General features: G+C 55.1%; 1 protein-coding gene across 1 annotated transcript in view; it reads right to left on the bottom strand.

Annotated features, from left to right (window-relative positions):
- Nucleotides 1-1,715: 1,715 nt before the first annotated feature.
- Nucleotides 1,716-19,128, bottom strand: part of PLEKHA6 (pleckstrin homology domain containing A6) — a 119,325-nt gene continuing 101,912 nt past the window's right edge. The window contains exons 19-30 of the mRNA XM_090025207.1: nt 18,744-18,839; nt 17,651-17,762; nt 16,865-17,004; nt 15,583-15,732; nt 13,756-13,885; nt 12,780-12,889; nt 11,934-12,116; nt 11,074-11,238; nt 10,492-10,625; nt 10,027-10,169; nt 8,469-8,592; nt 1,716-7,029 (exon numbers count right to left, since the gene is read on the bottom strand). Of these exons, the coding sequence (XP_089881333.1) occupies nt 8,477-8,592; nt 10,027-10,169; nt 10,492-10,625; nt 11,074-11,238; nt 11,934-12,116; nt 12,780-12,889; nt 13,756-13,885; nt 15,583-15,732; nt 16,865-17,004; nt 17,651-17,762; nt 18,744-18,839 (1,479 nt within the window). The 3' untranslated portion in view covers nt 1,716-7,029; nt 8,469-8,476. The remainder of the gene's footprint in view (nt 7,030-8,468; nt 8,593-10,026; nt 10,170-10,491; nt 10,626-11,073; nt 11,239-11,933; nt 12,117-12,779; nt 12,890-13,755; nt 13,886-15,582; nt 15,733-16,864; nt 17,005-17,650; nt 17,763-18,743; nt 18,840-19,128) is intronic.

The following is a 19,128-nucleotide window of genomic DNA, read 5'->3' as shown; positions in this document are numbered from 1 at the left end:
CATCAGGAGGCGCGACTTCACCGTCAGGGCGGCTAGGTCTGGGACCAACTTCCAAGGGCAGTGGTGCTGGCTCCTGTGGCAGAAAGCCACCTTGGTTTCTCCCCACAAATCTCTGCCCTGTGACACTGTGACTAAAATCTCTGGGCTGCAACCATTTGATGAGGGTGGGCCCTGCACACAGGGGACGGCACCCTCAGCCTGTCTCTTTAGGTAACCTGAGCTGGCTGCAGTCCTGAGGGAGGGGGCACCTGCTCCCTCTGCCCACGGGACTGGCATCAGCCACCTGGGTGAGGGGCATCCACCTGGTGGGCTGGAATCTGCCCGGCAACTGGTGATGTGTTTCAGATTGGTTGGCGGACAGCCAACCAGAGCTGGCCTCCACTGGCCCAGGTGAATGAGGTCACAGGGGCTATATAAGTTAGGACGGCGAGGAGGCGGCCTGTCTTCCGCCATGAGGTGAAGCAGCAGCCATGCAGGGGACACAGAGAAGCCTTACCATGTAAAACTGGCTCTCTCTCACCCCAGAACTCATGAGCAAGGAACTGCCTGCCTCCAAAGGGAACCTTCACCAGCCTCTGGAAGATGCTTGTGAGTAAGCTACTCAATCTGATTAGATATCTAGCTGGCAGTAACACTGTACTCTGTACACTGTAATCAAAAGGCTACCTCAGCCAGACTGTTTGCTCTTTAGGATTTCTAAGATATTGCTCAATCCTGTACCCTATTTTCACCCTACCCCTTGTAATCAATAAAGTTCTCCATTTTGACTGGTGTGGGAGACTTATTGAGGGGCGGGTCGAAATTGTGCCTAAGAGACCCCTTAGGTCTGCGGACTAAGGGAGACTTTGCTTTTTGCCCCCTGACTTGGGGAAGTGCCCCAAGTGCCTGTACTGGGTCGAGTACCCATCGGACTATTAGGCCTGTGTTTCCCCAAGGACACAGGGCTGAGACAGTCCCTTCTCGGGGTGGTGGCGGCGATGTTACCCCCAGACTAGCGAGTGTGCTCCGGGAGAGGGGTCAGCCGAGCATAAGGCGCCCCAGGGGAGGCATTCGGAGCCTGGAAGGTGGTCAGGTGCAGGGAGGTGGGCGGGTCAACGCAGGAGCGCCCCCTACTGGCCCGCCACAGCTCCTACCTTGGGGGTCTTAAGACAAGACTGGGCAATCACCTTGCCGGGGTCGTTTGACCCCAGTACTCTTTCCTGCCATGGCAGGGGGTCGGACTTGATGATCTGCTCAGGTCCCTTCCGACCCTAGAAACTATGAAACTGTGATCCCTCACCCTCTCACACTTCAAATCCCTTCTCCGAGTCGAGAAGCAGTGGCGGTCTTCATTGAAATGAGGATAAGGTTTTTTTAATACATATTTTTCCTCCTTAGTGTCATTCTTTTATTTTAGCGAAAACTTTCAAAGTAGCTATGGACAGACTCCCAACAGGAGTCCAAACAGTCAATCCAACAGTCAATCCAAATGGCTGTGTGCAAAAGTACCTCGAAACAGGGAGGAGCAATGAAAAATAAAATGCAGTGCAAGACGCAATAAAGGATCTACTCCTCCAGTTGGCAGCCGGAAGAGATGCAGGTGCTCAGTGCCTGGAAAAATCAGAACCCCAAAAATTTTCAATGCCCAGAGTGCCTGCATCACAGACAAAACTGAAAGAAAAGTTTGCATCTTAGGCAAAATTGCAAGAAAGAACAGCTCCACCACTCGCCTGTTAACAAACCATTGATTTTTATTTATTCGTTTTATACAAACTTGCAAGGTACAAATGCATTTTTTTCCCCTGGTGTGAGATTCAACCATTTAGTAGCTACATCTAAAACAAATGCCACCGGGAAAATTAAAAAGAAAAGTAAGCAAACTACTACAGATTTCATTATGGGTTAAGATAATATCCCCTTTTTCTGATTAGAAGATTTAAAGCCGCTGAAAAGCTACAGCTGTTTGATCACAGTCTTTTTGATCTACCATTCAAATCATTGTCATCTAAGGTCACTTCCATACAAAAAGAAAGACACTGACACTGCATGGTTTCTTGGAGAGTTTTATTTGTCTAACACTAGCAAAAATCAGGTTTTTGCCCATTTCCCCTCCCTCCCCCCCAATATTAATGTGCATAAATAGATTTCTTTTTTCAATGCAAATAGTTTTTCTCGATTACAAGAGTTGCTGGTATATGATGGTGTTATGAAAAAAAATAACCAAAACAAAATAAAATTAAACATTAAAATAATAATAATAATAATACCCCCCCACCCCAGTTCCACAATACTGCAATATGGTGATTGGAACCCACTTTATTGCAAGCTCCCAGCTTGTAACCTTGGAAACTCTTAAAGTGACAATAGTAGTGATTGGTCACAGACTCGACATGATTATTCATTGAATGGGAGGTGCCCGTGCTGTCCCTGTGTCCTTGGAGCTCTTCCTGGGAAACCCTTTTAAGGGTGCTGAAGAGTGGGATTATCTTCATCCCCCACCCCTTCCTCTGAATGCACAAGACCCCTTCCCCCAGGCACTGTGCTGGGACCATGCTGGAGCTAGCAAGCCCTCAAGGATGGGAGATGGGACTGAGCCAAGAGCCAAGGAGAAGCTCACTGTGGGGCTGGCAATGCCAACATGGTCTCAGGCACCAACCATGACAGTGAAAGCCTTTCCATTGACTTCAGGGGTCCTGGATCCCAGCTCTGGACACAGCCCCAGTGGAGCTCTCCTGCCTCGGCTGAGCTCCCAGGGGCTTCCTGGCTTGGCAGCATCTCTCAGTTCAGCCACCACCTTCCATCTCTGGGAATACGTTCGCAGCAAGGAAAGGTGTGTGCACCCTTGCATACATGCTTGGGGTGTGTGGGGCCGAGGGGGGCAGCTGGCCTAGTGGTATCCCAGGGACTGCAGTCCAGGAGCCTGTAGAGCTGCTGCTCTATTCGCATCATGACAGAAAAGCCATTCACAAGAATACACGTGAGGGGCAAATGGAGCATTTAAATTAAAGATTAAAAAAACCCACGTACATAGCAAGGATCTCCTCCTGATACCACGTACCAGCGAGGTCCCTTGCGTGGTGCCCGATATGGTACAATCCTACACGTCTTCATAACCTGCGCCTAGTGGCCAGACTTCCAGCCCTTGTCAATCAGATTGCAACAACCCCTACACCGATTCACATCCGCTGAGAATCTGGCCCTGCACAAAGCACTGTCATAGCAACAGGGAAATAAATGCATTGTTTCTTCAAACTTACAGTTTTTATACTTTATTTTAAATAAATCTGCTTTTAATAAAAGCATAAAATATATATATTTTTAAATAGGATTTCTTTTTCTAATAAACTGGAAAAGAATCTGCTTTTTGTAACTCACTGGCGGGGCCGACTCGAATAGCCCTGCTGGAAGAGAAAGAAAATTAGCACAAAACAGTACCGCCCAAAAAAAGAAGAGAAAAAAACCAAATATATATATTATATATAAATGTATAATTTCCATAAAACATATATTAAGGCATGTATAGCAAAATAAAGGGCCAGCTTTATGAGCTAACAGGGGCTGTATGGGACTCCAGGAGGGGAGCGGAACTATTTTTTCTCCTGGGATGTTTCTGTGTATTGCTAAAATGAAGAGGGAAAGAAATTCCTAGGTCTGATTCAACAGGGCAGTGGGGGGGATCCTCTTTCCTGGGGTGCTATGCATATTGCCAGAATTACAAAAGACTAACAGAGACTAGACTATCTGGGGAGATGACACAGAGACAAGCAATTCTCCCCAGGAAGACGCCAGAGGTCCCTCCCAGGCAGGGTCTGCCTCTTGCCAAGCTAGAACAACTACTCCTTAGACAGGAAGGAGCGTCTGGTTGAATGATGAGCAGCCAGTCTGCTTTCCCTCCACAGCTGGGGTAGGAGGGAAGAAAACGCCATCTCAATCGGTGCTGAGCATTGGCACCCGTGTCTCCTACGGACTCCACTTCAGTTGTGGGTGCCCAGCTGTGATCAGGTCAACAGAGAAGGTTTCTACACAGAGCTCCAGTCTCAAGGACTCAACAGTTCATAAGTTTAGGGCTCTTTTGACTTAAAAGTACCCTGGAAAGTGTATGGGAGGAGGGGAATCGGAGCTCTTGAGACAAAGGCTTGACATATGTTACCAAAGCAGCCTTGACATTGGCCTTTTCCGGTTCAGATCAGTGTCCTGAAACTGGCCCATTTCGCATGCAACCCCAGCCATATGTTGCAGTTTCTCTCGTGACAAATGAGATTCTGGAGCAGGAAAACCAACTCATCTCCAGTCCAGATTGCTCTCAGTGTTGGAGCAGAGACCTCAGTTTCAGACGTGGGCATTTTTTAAAAACATTGTCTGTCAAATCACTGGAAGAGAGATCTACGCTCCTAGGCAAAACCTGCCTTTTCCACCCAGGCTTTGAGAGCAAGAATGCTGCTGGGCTAAAACTGGACCTATCTCATGGTGTAACATAAGGTTGGATTTTGCAAAAGAGCCCAGCTCCCTTTTGTGCCTGGAAGGAAACAGCCAGGCTGTCAGAGGCCTCAGAAAATCCATCTATCAATGTCATGGTGGGAGTTCCTGGGTGCCGCATGCTTTTAAAACCCTGGCCCCTCATCGAGGTGCTTACATGGGATCATAATCCTTGCAAAGCCTGCTCCAAGTGGCAGATAGAGTTGCTCTGTTCATGCAGCCTTAAGTTTGAGAAGGGCAAGAAAGTCTGCTTGGAAACATTAAAAGAATCCTCCTCCTCCCAAACACTGTGTAAGCTGAGCTGACGTTTAGAGAGACTTTTTCAAGTGATTTCCGCTGGCAGTGGGAATGCTGCTTGAGCATCAGACCATGTCCTCATGAGACTCCAGGTCTGGTTCTATGGGCACCAATGGTTTGGAAGCATAGATGAGCTTCAACCACCTCCTAGATGCTTAATCTGAACTGGAATGAACCTCTGAGTAAGTCTCTGCTGTGACCTGGCCCTTGCCTCCAGATCAATGATTAATCCTCAGCTTATTAGGAGAATCATGAGTCACATCTGGAGGAGTGAGCTCATGCCATCAGTTCTGATAGGAGCAGGGAAGGCGCAGCAGGGACTCAGCACCATGAGCTGTCCCTCCAAAAGGGCAGAAGAGCTCCTATAACTGTAGGTGTGAGGGGTCTCTCCACCTTAGTGCAGGGAGCTAGGGGTGGCAATGTCCACGTACTGCTTCACATGTGATACAGCAGGGAGCCACAGGCCAAAAAGACCCATCGAGTCCCTCCAAGGCCATCCCCAGTGCAGGATTGCTCTCCAGGTAAGGACGGTCACACCGGATTGCCCCCAGGGTCCACCCAGCTGCAAAAGCAGAGCCTCCCAGAGGGATGCAAGCATCTCAGCCATGGGATAGGAAGAGATGAGTTGCCTCCAGGAGGAATCATCTTCCCAGTCCCATCCATCTCATGCTGGCTTGCAGCCTCAAAGTTAAAGGGTTTGCTCCCTCCAGGCCTCACAGCTCAGGTTCTGCTTCATTTGGGAGCAAGGTAGTGCTGTCTGAATGAGGGGAAGAGACAGCTACAGCACTGACGTACCACCTGCCAAGTCAGTGGCTAAGTAAGGACATCTTTTAACCTGGGGCAGAAGTTGCTGGAGGGAGCCTGCAGCAGATGCCTGGGTGCAAGAGAAGGAAATGCCCCAGCGGTTCCATCCGGAACGAAGTGGGACACTCGGATACCGATGTGACAGGTGCCGTGGCAACATTACAGCGAAGTGTGCCCAGTCTAGTGCTACATGCCTCTTGCAGCAGGCCAAGGTTACTATGTGGTGTGCGTGTGCATGTGTGTGTGGGCGGGTGCACGTGTGTGTGTTGGTACCAGTTCCTTCCTCTCACCCACTCCCATCCCCAGAAAAGTGCAAGAAATGAGCCTTGCTGGCAGTAACACAAACTCCGTGAGAGGTGTCTGCTGGTACGAGCCAGAACCCGCTCAGGGAGGAATCCTGAAGCCCATCTCCCCTTTCTCCTCATCTCTACTTGCAAAAGGATCCCTGCTGGCCCCAGAAAACATCAAGGCTTTGCCTGGCTACTAAGCAAGGCCACGTGGGCTGCTCTAGCCCATCCCCTTCCATCTTTCTGCTATCCCCTTGCTACATGTCCACATACATTGCACAGACTTGCCGTTCCAAGCCACCCTTCACCCTGGAAAGAGACGCACTGGCGTTTCACAGACACAGCTCTACCCCCCCACCTTGTAGTCCCCATCACCGCTCCCGTTTTCTGCCAGGGAGCTTTTTATTTCCTTTGCTGCCATTTCCATCTGTCCATCCTGAATGCCTGCTGTTCCCTTCCTTCCCGTGGATGCTTGTGAGCGTGAGCGCGAGCGCGGAGAAAGGTGGCTACTAGCGATGGTGAAAGCCATGCCAGGGGAGGGCAGCAGGGCAGGAAGGGAGCGCCTGGAGCAACGATGGGGCACCGAGGCCTGCAAAGCGCTGGAATGCTATCCACCTGCAGCGACGGCTCGGTCTCCGCACCAAAACTTCTCACAGGGAGGAAATTTGGGAGACGAGGGTTTCAGAGGGGAAAGTGAAGGGGCACCCCATGCCCTCCAGGGCAGTGTCACCTCCTCAGCATGACAGCCCAGCCACGTAGCTTCACATGCAGAGCCCACGCCTGGCATAGAGAAGGTGCATCTCCCAGAACACAACTGGCTCCACTTGCAACGTCTGTCCCTCCAAAGGCTGGCAGCAGCTGCAGCCATTTCCACAGTGCCCTTTGGTACCCAGCTCCAGCAGGCAGGCCGCCCGCCCATGGTGCTTCTTCCTGCGGTGCGACAGGCCCAGTGTTCAGGGGGAACTGGATCTGAGGTAAGGCCCCCTCCTCCACGCTCTCCTTGGCGGCAGGTGCCGGCTCACAGCTTCCCAGTCCTGGACATCAGCATTCGGTAGAGGAAGGGGCTTGGGGAGAACCGGTACGACGGCCAAGGAAAGGTTTGGTGGTCGAGGCGGGGTGCACGTGTTTACGCATTAAAACGTGGCACCGTGGAACTTCACAGCGCTCACAGCAGCCAGGGCTTGTGCTGAAGGGAGGAGAGGAGAGACAGTGAGTGCAAGACTGGGCCTGCCTGCTCTGGGAGGGGCCACGCAAAAGCTGACCCCCGACAGGAACACCCCGCTTGACACAATACACCCTTGTTAGCTCTTGGCCTCCACTGAGGATCTGGCCTGATTATAGTCCCCTTGCGGGGGCTGAAACACTTCAACCCTTCGTGCAAACAGGGTAAGCAGATGCACGATATGATCAGCACCGCTACGGCTCATTCAAACCGGGGAGCCTGGCACCAGCACACACCACCCTGGCGTGGGCCATGTGTGCACTAGCAGGCTGCTGTGGTGAAGCTACACCTAAGTCCAGGCAGAAAAGCCCCTCGTTTGGTAATTGGCCCCAACACAGTTGAAGAGACGAGAACAAGTTTTGCAGCAAATTTAGTGCTGGCGAAGGATACGGGCCTGAGGTTGCCACCAGAACTGGGACAGCACAGGCTTCCCCTACATACAAGTCGACTGACAGGCTTCAGCCCTCATCCCGATGGCCTTCCCTTAACAGCAAACGGAGAATGTCATCCCTGTGACTGACTTAGTGCTTAGCCTCAATGTTGAAGAGGGATCAGTTAGTGCCAGCTGTGTGTGGTGGGTGTTGTGTGTAAGATGGACCAAAACCAAAGCCCATCAATCCCACCTCATGTATGGCAGCACGCAGCCACGGGCCTGGAATCAGCTACCTAGAGGGCAAAGGACTTCTGGAAGCTGCCAACTTCCCACGTCCAGATTTCTGGTCATATTTCCCATGACTTATGTGGGTTTATTCACGAGGCAAACAGAATCAGTACCATTCAGGGAGGGATGTAGCATTTCTCATGCCTGACAGCCTCTATTTCTCCTCTAATTTATGTCTCTGGGGCCATTTCTACTTTTCACTGGATGCAAGCAAGGAAGAACCTAGCCCGTGACCTCAGGTGCATTTGATTCAATGCCTGGTGACGGTGGAGAAAAAGGATGGCCTGTCTAGATGACCGCAATGGGCTTCAGCTGCCCTGACGCCCACCCACTCCTGACCCAGCGAATACACGGAAACAGGTGGGCTTCGAGGAAGACAACTTTCCCAACAGACTTCACACCACTGGATCTTCCTCTGTGCTCCTGGAGCGGGCATTTGACCCTCCACAGCAACCTGGCCAAAACCTCGACTGATATAAAACAGCAAAGTGGCTTTGTTGGCCTCAGGGGAGCGAGTCTGGTTTACCCAATGGACCCTGGCACCTCCGTGGTCCAAGGCTGAAACCCCTTGCACTTGTTCCACAGGAGGAGACTGGACTAACATGACACAGGAGACTGTTAGTCGGGCGAGAAGCAATGCATGGATAGCCAGGGAGAGACGTCTCTGGAGTAAGAGGCTCCTCCTGCTATGAGGCCAAAATGGAGAGGGGGTGAGATGAAGTACAATAGAAAAGGTGCTTACTTCATGGCTCAGACACGCATAAAATGGCTGCTGTCGGCGACCCGGGATGATTCAGACGAGAGGGGGTTGGTCGGTGGTGTCGGGGAAGCTGGGGAGGTGGGAGGGCTCGGGGTGGCACACTGAGCTGGAAAGGAGAAATGGAGAAAGGGCATGAAGAGCATGACGCTGCAGCCATGGTGCAGAGGACAACTCCAGGGGGAAGTGGGGAGGGGACAGAGCTGGGGATTGAAAAAAGGAAGGGAGGCCGGAAGCAAGCATGCTCTGAAACAACAGAGAGCGACAAATGGTCCCCCCAAGCACGCACACGTGAGCTCTACACGTGGTCCACATGGACTAAGGCAAGGACAGGACAAGGCACCCGTCTGCAGGGCGGCTGTCCCGGGGCACCATCCCCGCTCTGCCGCGTGGCCTTCCACAGAGTGCTGTGCAGGCAAGGGGGGGCTGCCACCACGGTTGTCGTTATAATTGCTACTTAGGCGTTTTCTAGACCAGGGGCAACCACATGTCAAAGGGTCTCGACCAAAGAAAGCGATGGAGTTTCTTTGCAAGAAGTGAAAAACTCAGAAGTTTGAAAAATGTTCTGTGACAGAAAAGGGAGGAAACCATTTCTGTAAAATTCCCGCAGCCTCTTTTTTAAAGCCAGTTGCACTAAAGCCCTTGTACTCCTCACAGCGCTGGAGGTCTGTGGTTTCCAAAAGGTCAAACAGTGGCTCTATACATCCATCCTGGAATGACACACACTACGTTATATGGCATAGACCTATCCTCCTCTCGTCCGTGCTGGAGTAAATCAGGAGAAATCCCGTGGATGTCAGTGGGCCGCATCCACAGCTGATGCAAGCTGCAAAGCTTTGTTACCTTCCATGGTACTATACTCAATCAGAATAGCTGAATCCGGCCCGCTGCCACTTCCCTGGCATAAGAGAGAGCATGGTCTGTGCCCTCCCCTTGACTGTTCACAGCTGATGCCCACTGAGGTCCATGCAAGCACCGTGCATAGCTATCAGAGTTAACCGGGCTGCATCCTGTCTGAGGATCTGGCTCATTTCACAGACACGCGCAGTGTGAAACACAAGGGCCGGAGTCTGCTCTGATGCCAGGGCAATGTAATGGGCTTTGGGGGCATCAGTCCACACTGGCAGAGCAGTGAGAGGAGACACGGGCCCATTTGAACCACCTGGCACCAACCCTATTTTGCAGGAGCACGACTTCACCGAGTCCAGTGGGGGAAGCTCTGGGATGAACCTTACTGCAGGGGCTGGAGTCTCAGTACCTGTAAATTAGCATGGCTCTAACAGCTGGGGATCCAGACCCATGCACCCAACTACCTGACTCTTAAAGGCCTCTCCCTGTACCTCCTCTCCTGCTCCAGGGCATTATCTGGTCCTTCTCTTCAGCCCTAGCTTCTGCGCCTTGCACTGAGAAGCAGTAAAGCCACGATGGGCAGAAATTCCCCAGCCTCTTATCTTTGCATCTCTCTGGCCTGGGGACTAGGAATTTCTCCTGTGCCCCATTTTTCATGGGGTCACTGCTGCTCACATCCCCCTGAGCACCTTACCAGAGAGCATGCGGCCCCGCCGGGAGGCCTCTGCAGCCAGGGCACAGGAGATCTCTATCCTCTTCTCCTGCTCCTGGAGCTGAGTCTCTGTGTCCTGGGGTGCATCCACCTCTCCCTCACTCAGAGGAATCACATTCTGCATGCTGCAGAGAGAGAGACTGGCATTACCGCCCTGTGGCTGCCCCCCCACCAGTGACATCCCCATGCTCGGAGGAGGACAAGCGTATGCAGGGAACTGATGGGTGGAACAACAAAAGGTAGCAGAAGAGATGGGCAGGCAAGGGCTGGAGGGCTAAGCAGCTGCAGAAGCTACTGGGCAAATGAATAGGTAATCAGGGTGGTAAGGTGAGGAATGGATACAGGGAGGCAAGCAACACAGGGCAGCCAAACCAGCAGTGCTCTTAGCAGGTGGGTGGCATGGTGGGCACAGCCAGGGCTGACATGGCCCCAGAGCAGCAGCCTCACCTGGATTTGGCAATGAGCGTCTTTATCCGTTCCACTTTCTTCTGCTTCTCCTTCATCTCTTCAGGGCTCAGAGGAACATCGGGTTCCAGTTCGATGTACCGCTCTGGGATGAGCACCTTGTCCGGGGTGGAAAGCTGGGCAGAGGCAAAGGCAGGTGCTGAGTCCTGGGACTCAGGTTAATTCAGGAGTGGTAACTGAGTGAGGCTGTAGCCGGCGTGGGGCAGAGCGCCCTGGCCTCAGCAGCGGGCACCTGTCCTGAGCCTGGTCCCTCCTCCTGACATGGTCTGCTACCCCTTCCTCCTCCATCTCCTCTTTGTGGGCCAAAAGCAGGACAACACCCAGGACGCCCTGGACATACCCTGCACTGCAGTCCTCCCTGCCCAGCCCCTGCCCTGAGGAATGGGGTGGAGCGGTCCCTTCAAGCCAGGAACCACTCTCTCCTCCCACCACCCCTGGCCCAGGTCCTCATGGAGGTGCTGTCTCCCAGAGCTGCTGTCTCCTCGCATGCATCTCTCTGGTGCCTCTCTCCACTGCCACTCCAAGGGGTGTTGTCAGGCCCTTGCTAGTGGGGCAGGGTCTCACCTCCTTGTTTATGTCCATGTCGTAGTGCTGTGGCTCCAGCTCCATCTTGCGCAGCCGGGCGATCTCCTCCCTCGGGGTCTCGTAGACCTTGCCCGAGTCCTCGGAGCGCAACGCTGCCTCCAGGTCAGAGATGTCCACCTCGTGGATGCTGCGGTGTCGGCGCACCTGGAACACAGCACCTCGCTGCTGACGCGGGGCCGGAGGGCTGGCAGGGTGGCGCCCCAGCTGGCTTCAGGGCTCACAATGCTGGAGGAACCTCTCCAGAAACCCCACCACTGCTGCTCCTCTCGCCCATCCACCCCAGCCTTGCATGACAGTCCTGGAGAAACCCCTCCCCTGATTTTACCCACGCAGGCTCTTCCCCATCTCCTTGCCAACCTAGCCTGTTTCACGTACCCGGCCATGGGCCCTTCCTCATCAGCTCTTTCCATACATCTCACCACAGACTCTACTTCCTCCACCCTAGACCACAACTGACCACTCCCAGCCAGGTCTTGCAGAGCACGTCACTGGTGAATTTCTGGGCGCCTGGCAGAAGAGGGCTCCATTTTACAGAAGGGAAAACTGAGGAGCAGAGAGGGGAAAGGACCTGCTCAGTCATACAGGTCCAGCTAGGAAGAGAACCCCCAGGTTCCTGAGCCTGAGCCCAGCGTTGCGTCCACTCTACCAGCCAGTTTCCGTCGTGGCCTCCAGGTCTCTGCTATATGAAGAGACAACAGGGACTGGCCCACGAGGGGAGAACTGGCCTGGGAGCGCCAGTGGGGTCCGGGCTCCAGCGGGCTTGGGGCACTGCTCTGCAAACAGCCTGTGGGACACAAGGCAAAGGCTCCATGCCCACTGCTAGCCCGGGAAAACCATACCACTTTGTAGGAGGCAGGAGCCTTCGTGCTGGGGGCCTCTGGCGTCTGGCTGGCCGGAAGCTGCAGGCTGCGGCGCTTCTCCTTCATGGAGCCGCTTTGGTGGCGCTTCATGCGGTCGATCTGCTCCTCCACGCTCATCTTCGTCTTGGTCTCATTGGCGAACACGGCGCTCTTTGGCCTTTCCTGGGGAGAAGCATAGCACCCTGGGGTCACGCGCATGCCCGCGGGTGTCCTGAACAGCTTCCCCATGCAGGGAGTTCAGATCAGGCTTTGGTCCCTAATGCAATGAGCTTGCTGTTCTCGACTCAGTCCCCACGGGAAAGCCTCCTGCACCACAAAGCCAGCTTGTCAGCAGCTGCTTCGGCTTCTGCTGCTCTCTGGCCCAGCCGAGGGAGCTGCAGGGCTGGACTGAGGGGCCTTGCTGGAGCTGAAGGCTGCTGTGTGTGGCGACACTTCAGGCATTTGCAACAGAGCTGAATAAGAGTGCAGGCAGCGCCAGACTGGCTCAGTCCACAGGCCCTGGAGCCCGATATCTTTCGGTGACAGAGAACAGAGGTGAAGGGAAAGAGTATTTAAGCAGAGCCTCTCTGGACACCTCTGGACGCTGCTCCTCTCCCCCTGCAGCTTCCAGCATTCGCGGCAGGCCAAGGGAAGCTCTTAAGTAGCTAGCAGCTGCAACCAGACCCTGCTGCCCAGATAGCATCTTCTTCCTCCCCCAGGGATTTCACCTTTGTCCCTCAGCCACCAGCCCAGCCCCAGCACCATGTGTGCTCCCACCTCCCCGCACCCTTCTGCCTCAGCCCAGACTCCCGAACCCCACGCAGAGACATGCACAGTGCACAGTACCCTGGAGTTCAGCCCATTGGACGTGCTGCTGGTGCTCCTCCTCACCACACCCAGCGCGGGTGCCGAGTCCTCATCTGTGGGGGATTTGGTCCGTGGGGGAACAATGCCAACTGGGGTGGAGCAGAAAACAGGGAAGCTCAGCCGTGAGACCCCACACGGCAGCTGCCGACCCATCTTGAGGGTCCCATCCCTGCTGGGGTGAGGCAGGAGCTCTCCAGAACCCGGGGATATGGAAATGTGCTGCCTGCCTGACTCACGGCCCGCCGCTTTCCCTGCACAACCCGCCCCTTGCTGTGGGGGTCGGGGAGGGCATTTGCAGGGCTGGGGAGATGTCTATATATTGACTCTATGGGGAAGGTGAGCAGCATTTCCCCAAGCATTTCTTGCAAATGTCAATGAACACAGCCCTCGGCACCAGCACAAGGCTCAATACCGCCAGCCCCTTTCTACAGAGAAGCCCATGAGGCAGGGCAAAGGGAAGCCGTATGATCTCTCGGTCATGTAGCCAGTAAGGCAGGGACCCCAGAGCAGAACGCAGATGTCCTGGGCTTTCATGGCTTGTTGTGACATTCAGGCCAATCCAGTCATGCCACATGCATCAGATACACCATGGGGTGGGGAGACTGATGTGCTGACACGGGGAGGAAGTGGCACTAAGGAGAAAATCTATTGCGACTTGAAGATGGGCCTCACCTCGGCACGCCAAGGGCCTGGCGGCTCCTGAAACCGTGGCAGCAAGTCAGAGCTTATACCCAGAGGGGCAGGAGGAGCTGCTGGTGTGACCTGCCCTAACCCCATGCCCTTTCACAGGATGCTTTGCTGGGCCCTGACAGCTGCAAGGGAGACCCCCAGCTCCAAAGTCAAAGAGGTGCCTCCTTTTTCTGGGGATGCCCCAGACCTTGGCCTCTGACACCTCCAGCCCACAGACTGGGCAGGGAAAAGGTGTCGCCACCTTCACAGGGCCTGCAGCCGGTACCTTTGTTGAGAGCTGCTTGCTTCTCGGCCTCCTGCTCTTGCCTTGTCTGGAGGAGCAGACCCTCCATGGGTGCGTTGGAGGTGGCCGTGCGGGGAGCGTCCTTCTTGCTCTGCTCATAGCTCGACTTGGGCTATAGAGGGAAAGAGGATTCCCTGGTGAGCGGGCGACTGGCTGGGGAGGGGGCTGGTGGCAGGAGAGCTGAAGAGACCTGCCATCGGGCAACTACCCTGGTCATCCGCCGGAGGGGGTGTGGGGATGAATGGACGATGTACACACTGACACAGAAAGGACAGATGGATGCACACAACTCAGGAGAGCCAGGAAATGACAACCCAGAGAGCACCTGGGTTTCAGCCCAAACCACCCAACCCAAGGAAGCTCAAAACACGTGATCCAGGGTGGGCACCATCCGGGCTGAGTCTGTGGCAAGTTTGTGTCTGGGGCCCACCAACTCCAAAGCAGCACAGGAGGGACGAGCGCAGATCAGGACCAGCTGGTCTGACAGTGCCTGGGATCTCAGCAGGCTTATTACAGGACACATGGCTCTTCTTGTAGGAGATGAAAACCATCCCCTGCTTCATATGTGTACTATTTTCCATGTGCACATGCCTTCTTGCACGTATCACTAGGCACACGGCACTTGGGTGCAAGGCTGTGCACATGTTGGAGATGCATGTTGAAAATTTGGCCCTGGGAGTCTAAAAGTGGCCGATGTCCAGGTACTAGTGGTCTAGGCACTAAAATCCACTGGGAATCAGGCACCTGCCAGCTTGAATCTGCTCTCAGGCAGCACCTCACACCTCCCTCTGTACGCTCCTGAAATCAGTGGGGTGACAGTGGCAAAAGCAAAGTCAGGGTTGGGCTCCACAGCCTCAAAAGCACATTTCAGCCCACAAAAACTGGAAGCTGAATGATCCCAGGTGGAGCAGAGAGCAAGAGAGAAAGCAGATAAGTGAAGGAGAGAAACACCTGAGTTCCTCTCGCTTGGATGTGAAGGGTCAGTGGTGTTCCCTCCACACAGACAAGACTCACAATGATGGGAGAAAGGGGGAGGGAGGGTCTCTCCCTTGTCCTCCCTGCCAGTTGTGGACTCCTGATGGTTGCAGCCCTGCAGCTGGCTCTCATGGGATCCCCTTCCCTGTACTGAGATGAGGCTGGTGCGAAGGGCGATTCACCATTTCACTGAGGATCCAGCACCCCAATTTAGCTTAATGGCACTACAAGAGATAGGGGGTCTCCAAGCAAAGGTTTATCAACTGAGTGCACTGTTCTTTCATTGCAAGCCCCACTAGGCACTGGTCTCAGGAGTCGGTGCTACTAGCTTTCCCCTTTGATACATGGGGAAACTGAGGCACAGAGCAAGAGGGTGGCTTGCTCCTGGGTCAGGGGTGGAGCCAGGTCTTCCCAAGCCCAGGTCAGCACCTTGCCCTTTGCGAAGGTCAGTGCCTTGGTCGGCACATGGGCAGCTAAGGGACAAAGAGCTCTACGATGTCCTTGCAAAGGGTGGGGACTGCATCTGCCCCTGGCATGGGCACCTGGATGCCCCAATGCCCAGTATATGCTATGCCCCTCCTGCTAGGCTGTGCACCATCACTACGAACACCCCTGGCCCTAAGCCTCTCTCTGCCAGTCCTCCTGAGGTACCCACTGACTCCCCACACACCTTCAGTGCTCACAGCTGGAGGGAGTGGGGCATGAGCCCCGCTCTCCACCCTCCCAGCTATGCCCCATAGCTCTCCTGCTTGCTGCTGCTAGTTCCGAGTGGGGCAATGGGAAGGCTGCTGCTTACTGCCAGGCCCTGAGTCTGCTCTGGAGGTGCTTTGATACCTGTCCCCGCTTGGCCTCGCTGCTGTGCTGCCAGGACGGGGAGCTAGGGTACGGCCAGAGGCAGCTCTCGCTAGGGAGCGGAGGGACGGTCGGAGGAGACTCCAGGGGTACATACGACTTAGGAAGGGGAGGTCGAGGCGGGCCTGGTTCCTGAGGCAAAGAGGAAGCCAGAGTGTTAGACGCAAGAGCAGAGCAGCTATGAGAACGGGAAAGAAGAGAAAGTTAGTGAGAGACAGGCAGACAGACGGCAGTGCGGAGCCCACAGCTGGTCCCGCCTATCCTGGGCTGAGCACCCACTCCAGGACCCCGCAGGCCCGAGTCCCACCCCTTCCCCAGTACCCTGAGCTCCAGGGCCCCCTGCTCCATGTCTCCCTCTGAAGAGGAGGTGGGGAGACCCCCGCCCACAGACACTCCCCAGCTGCTCCCCCACACCTCGCTGAAAAAGAGGGTGGGAGACTGTTCACTTCCACAGCATCTGATGGTCAGGCCTCATACTCACCAACATGAGCAAGAAGAACACGGACCACTTGGCTCAATGTCATGTTTGTGCCAAGGCAGCATAATCCCCCACACTGCCGGAGAAGTCCCCGCCGCAGAAACTATCCCCCAACAGATGGCTTTATCCCAGCCTGGCCACCCCACCCCATGGGGTGCAAAATATTGTGCCCCTGGGCAAGATGCTCAGCAAAGCCACTCGAATTGACAGAGATGGGCCAAACTCTCACTGGCAGGCTTTTGATTTGCCCATGCTCTATCGCACAAGGCTCCCATCACTGAGGTGTCTAGGGACATCCCCAGCTTTGCAAGATGGGAGCCTGAGGGAACCCAAAGGCAAGTCCCAACTCAATGGAGATGCAAACAAGAGAGCAGAGAGCACCAGGAGTATCTGCTGAACCCTCTGGGGATGGGCACCAACTCTTTATGAAGCTATGGGCTTGACAAGAGCTGGGCCAGAGCCCAGACCCTGGATTGGAGCAATCGTTCTTCTTGGAGGGGGTCAAAATTGGAAGCCAGGTCCAGGGCCCAAGTTGGTGTCAGGGTGAGTTAAAGTCCACCCTGGACTGAACAGCCCCAAAGAACTCCAGTGCACCTGGACCCCAGCCTGTGCCACCGAGGTTCATGCCCGCTGTGCATCCTTCTGGAGCACGGGGGTTTCCCGAGGGTCAGATACGAGAGCCGCGGGTGCCATCTGCTGGAGGGAAGGGACCTCTGCCAGCCGAACAGCGCCGGGTCCCTAATATCCTGCCTGTCCTTAGCCCCAAGCTCCCACAGCTCCACTCACCTCGCCGGCGCCTTGCTTGGTGGGTGACCCCTGTGAGCCCGACACCAGGGAGAAAGGGCTCAGGGGGCTGGTGAGGCTGGCGGAGCTCAGAGGGCTGGCAGGGCTGTTGGAGCTGTACGTTCCCGACGGACCCATGGCCACTGCAAAGAAGCAACAGAAAGGAATGAAGCAAGGGTGCAGCTTGTTCCTGTTGTGAAAGGGGCTGCCCAGGCAGCAAAGGGAAGACAAGCCAGTCTGGGGCTCCCACAGCGGCTGTGTGTTACCTTTGATGCCAGTGGGCAAGTGGGAACCATCACTGCTGAGGCAGATAGTTCTACAGAGACTTTCCCCGCAGCGTTACCGGAGGCAGGCTGAAGCCAGCCAGGAGAACCACGGCAGCTGCGATAGCTGGAGGCTGCAGCAGCAGCGGCAGCAAGGGGGGCATTAAGACGGATGTGGTGAGGGGTGGCAACCAAGAGGGTCTGCACTGGGGTCACCTGCCTACTCATTGCAGCTACTATGGTCACCAAGTAGGCTGCATCTAATGTTGGAAGCCACCCACCTCTGGCTCCAGAAACCACAGGCTGCTGCCCTTTGGGATTCTCCATTAGCTACAGAGGCTTTCGGGTCTACATCCTCTATGCACCACAGCTGCTAGAGGGCGACAGGCAGGGACATGGGAGTAGCCACGAAGACCTCATAGCTTGGGATGCATCACCAAGGACTGTGGGACACTTGAGCAGGCGCTAAGACGAGCTGTATTGTGACCCCACAGCCTCAGTCAGGCCCGGGAAAGGCAGTGCTCACCTCTGTGCTTGGCGGTGTCCGTGCCACGGGAGGGGTTGTTCTTCCTCAGCCCCTCCATCACGTCCTGGATCCGCCAGATCTCCTTCTGGATCTGCCGGTTGAGCATTTCGTTCTGTGAGGAACAATGGGCAAGCGGTCAGAAAAGCTGCCATCTCGAGCTGCAGGGCTGTGATGCGGCCCAGCTAACCCGCCTGCCGTGGGGGCTCCGTCCATCACCCTCCAGCAACAATGCCCAAACGCACCTCCAACTCACTCACACCACAGGGACAAACCCTGGGGCCTTTCCTTTGAAGTTATGCAGCCTTCACATGAGTAGTGAAATCCAGGGGCCTTCTGGCCTCAGCCCAGAGCCAGGGCCAAAGGGGTTTGGCACCCTGGATTGCCAACGGCACTGGTTTCATCAGGGCTAAGCCTTTTTCAGCAGCCCCTTCCAGCCCTTCTGCCAATGAAGCAGTAATGCTGCACGGACTGTGCCCATCTTCTGGTGGCCCTGCGGTGCTCTGCCAGGGGCTGCTGGCTCTGCTTTCCCATGGGGCCGTGACCGGTTCTGCCCATGTGTGAACACAGAGTCCGTTCCAGCTGGGCCCAGATGTGCCACTGCACAGGTAACTGCATCATGGAAATGAAAGCCATGGCTGATGCTGTCACTGTCCCGTCTCAGCAAAGAGGCCAAGGCCTCACTGGGGCACGAAGGACGGACGTAGCCGGTGACTGAGCCTGTGCCCGAAATTCCCCATAACCGCGCATCTGACTGAGCATCAAGCTGGCCACTTGCAGGAAAACCCTTGTGCAACCATGGCAGCTGTGCACACAAATCAGAGGCACTGTGTGGGTGTAAGAAAAGCTGGTCCTGAAGCTGTGAGCCAAACCTATGCATGCCTCAGGGCTGGAGGAGACAGGCTCTTGGGGCCAGACTTTGCTCTCACATGCACCAGTTTTGCCCAAGGGACTGGGACTGCTCTCTGCATAGTTGCTCATGTTTTACCCCTAGTTACTCCCGATTTACCCTGGAGTTGCACTGCCCCCTGCCCAAGCCCAGCCCGTGGCGGGTTCAGTGCCCTGAGTCACCCCTGATCCAGCCCTGCTCTCTCACCTGGATGTCCAAGTTCAGCTGCTCCCAGAGGTCGTCATGCAGGGCGGACACCTCGCTCTCCAGGTTCTCGTACTTCAGGGTGCTGTTGGCCAAGGCCTGGGGGGATGTGCAGATACTCCCATGAGACAACCGGCTCCCTCTGCGCATGTCCCAGGGATGCAGAGGCAATACCCCACCTGGGCCAGCACAGAGGTCCCCTCAGTCTGCTCTGAGGGACACACTCACTCAGGAAGCTTTCCAGGGCTGGTATGTGTGCGCTAGCATGGGTCTGGGACCAAGTCCAGGAAACAAGCAGCAAGGGCCCAGCGCAGCGCAGCCCCTCCAGGGACAAACATAAGTATGCTCCACTGAGGAAAGCGTACCCCATGCCCTTCCTACCATTCAC

This window comes from Crocodylus siamensis, chromosome 13, assembly GCF_052110815.1.
Source record: "Crocodylus siamensis isolate JL-2025a chromosome 13, ASM5211081v1, whole genome shotgun sequence".
Classification (NCBI taxonomy): Eukaryota; Metazoa; Chordata; order Crocodylia; family Crocodylidae; genus Crocodylus; species Crocodylus siamensis.
Note: the sequence above shows the minus strand (reverse complement) of the source record. Positions and strands in the feature narration are given on the sequence as shown.